Source organism: Bison bison, unplaced genomic scaffold (genome assembly GCF_000754665.1).
Source record: "Bison bison bison isolate TAMUID 2011002044 unplaced genomic scaffold, Bison_UMD1.0 scf7180017864144, whole genome shotgun sequence".
Taxonomy (NCBI): domain Eukaryota; kingdom Metazoa; phylum Chordata; class Mammalia; order Artiodactyla; family Bovidae; genus Bison; species Bison bison.
Genome location: NW_011494716.1, coordinates 1,077,192 through 1,082,589, shown reverse-complemented (window position 1 = coordinate 1,082,589; position 5,398 = coordinate 1,077,192). Strand labels below are relative to the sequence as shown.

The 5,398-nt window shown below is 62.3% G+C and overlaps 1 protein-coding gene across 2 annotated transcripts; it reads left to right on the top strand.

The window, feature by feature from the left end:
- Positions 1-3,314, top strand: LOC104988902 (chromosome unknown open reading frame, human C16orf90). Of its 2 annotated transcripts, XM_010840381.1 has the most exons (3): positions 1-91; positions 548-901; positions 1,293-3,314. In XM_010840381.1, exons 1-3 carry the CDS (start codon positions 76-78, stop codon positions 1,448-1,450), a joined length of 528 nt encoding a protein of 175 aa, XP_010838683.1. In that variant the 5' UTR covers positions 1-75; the 3' UTR covers positions 1,451-3,314. The 2 variants fall into 2 exon arrangements, with proteins under 2 accessions (XP_010838683.1, XP_010838682.1); XM_010840380.1 differs by lacking the exon at positions 1-91 and having other exon boundaries at positions 389-901.
- The last annotated feature ends 2,084 nt before the right edge of the window (positions 3,315-5,398 follow it).

Here is a 5,398-nt window from a genome sequence, read left to right as displayed (position 1 = left end):
CGCCTGCTAGGTGGCGGAGAGCAGAGCCCTGCTGCACAGGAGGCCCGGCCGCTCCGCCCCACCAGCTGGCCCTCCATGGAAGCCTTGGTCTGTGCGTTCTCTGAGCTGCGCATAAGAGAAGGTGCCGGGCTGCGGGGAGGAGAGGCAGGAGGAGAGATGCCCTCCTGTCCTGACCTGGGCCCAAAGCCACCAGGGTGGCCCTGGCGACATGCATGCTTGGGAGAAGGGAATGGCCACGGGTCCAGGCCACTTGACCCTGGACACTGGAATGCTCTTTTTAGGGCAGGGGACAATAGTGGGTGGCAGAAAGAGCCTGAAGTCCTGAAAAGGTCTTGGTGCTGAGACCAGGTTTCTCAGCCCTCCCTGTGGGCTAGGAGGGAGAGGAGTGCTAAGTTGGATGAGGCGGGTGGGAGGCAGGGGGCGGAGTCCACATGACAGACAGGTAAGCTAAGGCTCTGCCGGCCAGGGTGGGGCTCATCATGGGACTGTTCTCCCCTCATGGCCAATGGGGCCCCTCGGCCACACCCTTCTGCTCTCCCCTCCACAGATGCAGTGAGCTGGGCCCCAGGACGCACCAGTCCCCCCGACACACCACCCAATATCTATGAGGGGGGGCTGGGGGCCCAGCAGCAGCAGTGCCCCAGTGCCCAGGGAAGCAAGCCCAAGAACTTCCGGCTACGCCACCTCCGGGGCCTGGCTCTCTACCTGCCGGGCCACCTGCAGCCTGCTGGCCAGTGTGAGAGCCACTGGCTGGGGCGGCTCCTGGCCGGGGGCTGCCTGCCACAGCCCGAGGGCCTGGTCTGGCCCCTAGATTTAGCACAGGGGACTGTGGGCCGAGGTAACAGCCACCACTCAGCCCTTCTGGAAGCTCAACTGCCCAGGGACAGCCGGGGAAATACAGGTGAGCCTGTCCAGGTGACACAGAGCTAGGGACAGGAGGGAGAGACCCAGGGCAGGGGTGGGCTAGGCACTCAGACGGACCCAGGTGGTCCCTCTCCACTCCTGAGCTGCCTGGGTACCTGTCCCAGCTCTCCACTCGATGAGGGACCTCGGGCTGCTTTCCCCCACTGGCTGTGCCTCAGTTTCCCCATTTGTAAAGTGAGGGGTGTAAGTTAGAGAAGGGTCTTTCCTGCTTGAAGCATGTCTCCCTCTTTCTCCTCCCCCGTGGGGTTTTCTTTAAGAACTGCCCCCCTCCCCTCTGGCTTGGAAGAATGCCAGGTTCAAGGGTCACAGAGTGGGCTGGCAGCCCCTGGGTCCCTCTGAACGACTCCTCTCTCTCCCTCTTTCCTCAGCTTCCAGTTCCAGCATGGACCCAGCCAAGGGTGCCCCCTCCCAATCTGGTTCCCCTGAAGGCTTAGGGCTCAGGCCTAAGAGATCCTGGGGGGCCCCAGAGGAGACCACATGTCCCTTGTGCAAGAGAACCCGCTCTGGGGGCCTGGAGAGGCTGTAGGGATCCAAGTGCCAGGGCTGGTTCTCCCAGCTCAGGACAGGAGGGGAGAGGGTGGCCCCAGGAGCAGGAGGAGACAGGTTCGGGGTCGGGGGGAAGGGCTCAGCCCCCACCACACCGAGACACCTGGGCAGCTGCCCAGCACCAGAGCCTGGGCCAGCCTGGGGAAAGCTTGAGGGTGGAGGGAGGAGGAAGAGGTCCCACGAGAGGGACAGAGAAAAAGAAAGAAGCCGGGGCATGCCCCTGCAGCCTGCTTCAACTCACGTCAGCCACGGGTACTGGGGAGGCCAGGTGGAGTGGAGAGCTGGGCTCCTGAGGGGCCAGGGAGCCTACAGATCTAATGTCAATAAAAGCCAAGGCCTGCGCTTCAGTCCCTGGGTCTGTCTGTCGTCAGGCCAATTCGGTCAGAGAAACGGCCCCTTGGCATGTGTGCTCTGAGAGCTAAGTTCGGTGTCCCTCCCAGGAGAATCAGAGGTGCTCCCACCCTGAAGAGGGTGCTGTCTTCCTCTGGTTGGGCAGGGTCTGGGCAGGCCTACCAACAGGGCATGGTGTTCTGGGTGAAGAGGGCAGAGGACAGAGAAAGTTAGGCCGGGTTCAGGGAGGGTGTTGGGAAGGAAAGCAAGTTCCCAACCTGGTCAGAAATGTTGGCCCTGGCCCCACGCCGCCCACCACTGAGGCCACAGTGGAGTTCACGCTCCCTGGGGACCCCTGGCCGCCCTGACTCTCCAGGCAGAATGGGCACAGCCCTTCTCCCAGCGGGGCAAGGCTCCAGGCACCCAGGCATGGGCTTGCTGTACCAGGAGGTCCTCACCCTGCCCTGCTGCCATCTGGGGCTGGGCTGCTCTCTGTCTCGGGGGCCATCCTGTGTGCTGTAGGATGTCTAGTGTTGTCCCTGGCCTCCATTTACTGCATTCCAGGAGCGCCCTCCTCCTGGAATGTGGCACAACCACAGCCTCTGGGTGGCCTCATGTCCCCTGGGGGGCAGAATCACTCTGGCCGAGACCCCCTGCTCCACATCACTGGGCTTTGGCCTGTGGAGACTGGATGGGAGGATCCGGGTTTGCCTCCATGTTCCTCGCCATCTCTGGCTTCCTGTCCCGGCAGCCCGAGCCGGGCCAGGGCCCACCTGCCCCTCTCATGGGCATCTGTCAGACCACATGTGATGATGTCAAGCACATTCTGGACGTCGGGACAGTGGGCGTCCTTCCAGACACAAGGGAAGGCTCCCTCAGGCCCTGCCCCATCCCTGTATCCTCGGACGGCAGATTCTGGAGACGCTGGTCCCTGGTTGGGGTGGGGGAAGGTCCAAGTCGGGGCCACCAGCCCCAGGCCCTGTCCCGCAGGAGGGCCATCTGGGGGAGGAGCAGCCCTTGGGAACAACGCACCCAGGCTATGGAGGGGCCCGACTTCCACAGGCTGGGCTCTCAGGCCCACTGCTCACAGCTGTGTGGCTCCTGGGCAACTCCCAGCCCCTCAACCAGTTTTCCTCATTTGTCTGATGGAGGGACAGGCATGACCCCTGTCCCCAGCGAGGCCAGAGGCAGAGCCCCCGCCTGACCACTGCTTTGCCATCAGTTCTAGAGCCTCTTCCAGGGCTACATTCCTTAGCAGGGGAAGTTACAACTAGAATTGTAAAAAAAAACAATCGCCCATTGAGCTGGAAGCCGGCTTTGGGACTTGCCAGGGGACAGGCACCTCCTGAGCCGCCCTCAGCCTCGGGGTGGGCCCAAGGAGCAGGGCCAGGAGCGCAAAGAGCCTTCAAAGACCGAATGTGACCAACTGAAGTCTATTTATTTGTTTGTAATGAGAAGAAACACTACAATCTGTTCAACACTGGGCTGGACACTGCAATGATTAGGGGGCGGGATGGAGGGGCAGGGCAAGGCCTCTGAGCTCATTACCAATGTCCAAGGCAGAACATTCTGGAAGACTCTTCCCTTACCCCAAGGGCCGGGAAAAAAAAAAAAAATTACATGGTCATTGTTGATTCAGATTAGGGAGGACACCTAGCTGGGCCTCAGCGTGAAGCTGATGTCAGCTCGGAGGAGGGGAGGCTGAAGCCCTCCTGCCCAGATGCCCTTCATCCCGGGAGCCCCCAGGCTTGGAAGTTCCAAGGGAGGGAAGGACGCGGTCACGCAGCCCCACCTGCCCTGTTCCCTCTCCAGCTCTTGGGCCAAGCACAACTCTGCACCACCCCGTCTGCTCCAGAAGGCAGGGCGGGCAGCGAGCAGCTCTAGGGGATCCGTGCACACTCCCCTCAGAGTCTCTGCTCCAGAGGCGGAGGGATCACAAGGCACGTGACTGCCCCCAGCCTCAAAGGCTGGGTCTCACTTGGTCAACGCAGTGTGCAGCATCGTCCTCTGTCCCCTTTGTATCTGGCCAGGCCTCAGAGCTGCAGCTCAAGGGGCTGGGAGCCTGGGGGCGGGGGAGGGGGGCATGGACCCTGGGGATCCTTATCGGCACACGTCCTCAACCTGGCTCCCCACAGCAGCTCAGGTGAATGGCACGTCCACCGTCGGCCGGGCAGCTCCGGTCACCTGGGACAGAATGAAGCCAGCCCGTGGGAGGACTCATCCTCCTGGTGGGGGTGTGAGCATCCAGCCCGTTATCCTGAGGCCCATGTGGGGAGCAGAGCCTGAGAGTCGGAGCTCAGAGTGTGGGTGAGGGGCCTCTCTGGCTGTCCCCCAGGAGCCCCAGCCCCAGGTAGAGGGATCAGATTGCTCCCTGCTCCCGGGCCTCTGGGGGCTGGCTCTGGACGAGGGGCTGGCATTCCCGGTATTCGACCCCTTGTTTTTTTCAGGCTCCTGTGTCTTTAGGGTCAAGTGTGTCCGTAACACTTGGGTTCCTCCCTCTGAGAAGTTAATTCTGGCTTTGGAGGAAGGAGCTGGAAGGAATGGGCTGAGGATGGGGGGAGGCTGGTGAGGGGCACAGAGAAGAAGCCCCTTCCCACGGCCTTGCGCCCGGGGCAGCAGAAAAAACAGACCACAGTGAACGCTGCCACCAGGGCCGCCCATGAGGCCGGTGTGCACACGCAGGGCTGGGCCAGGGCTCAGCAGGTTTTCAGAGCGGGTAGGAGGCCTGGGAGAGCCTGTGGGGTAGACAAGAGGGGAGCAGGGTGAAGGCCAGGGTGGAAACGCTCTGCCCCCACCCCAAGGAACTGGCCTAGGAGCTCCAAGCCAGGCGCTGGCACTCCTCCAGGCCCAGAGTTCCTTCCAGGGACCACCAGCTCCCCTCGGTCCCTTGGTCCCAGCACAAACCATGGCACCAACAGGGGTGCCAGCCCAGGAGGCCACGGAGCCCTGCCATGTGGGCTCGGCCCCTCTCACAATCTGCTCCGGGTCATGTCCACGCATGAATGCATCCTGGTGTCCCCATAGCTCTCAGAAGTGGCCGTGTCTGGGCAGAGCACTCAGCCAGGAGCTCAGAGAGTGAGCGGGCGCCGCTGGTGCTGTCAAGGCCACGTGTACACCCAAGGAAGCACGGCCAGGGACACGGTGGCACCACGGCCTGGGAAGGAGAAGCTGAGCATCCGGGGCCCCGGGGGAAAGAGACTTGATCTTTCGGTAACTTTCAACTTTTGAACCACGTAAGTATGTTATTTTTTTAAAAAAGGAGTTTAGGGCGTGAAAAGACAATGCTCTGGCCAGGGCTCAAGGACTCTGCTTTTCCTCCAAAAGTTTCCCAGAGGTGGTCAGGGATCCCTCTGGCCCTGGGCTCTGTCGCCCATGACCTGTGTGGCAGATGCCCACCTGGGGCTGCCTGTTCTCACTGCTGACAGCGCGGGGCCCCTCACTTCCCTGACCATCACCCCCTAGGCTCTCCTCCACTTCCCGCAACCCCTGCTCCGGGTACCTGGGGAGACAGGGCATGCCCCACGTTGCTCTGCTCCCGAACCCGTATAGCACCGGCCTGCGGCTGGGGCGGGTCGACCAGCCCGGCAGGTGGCCACCA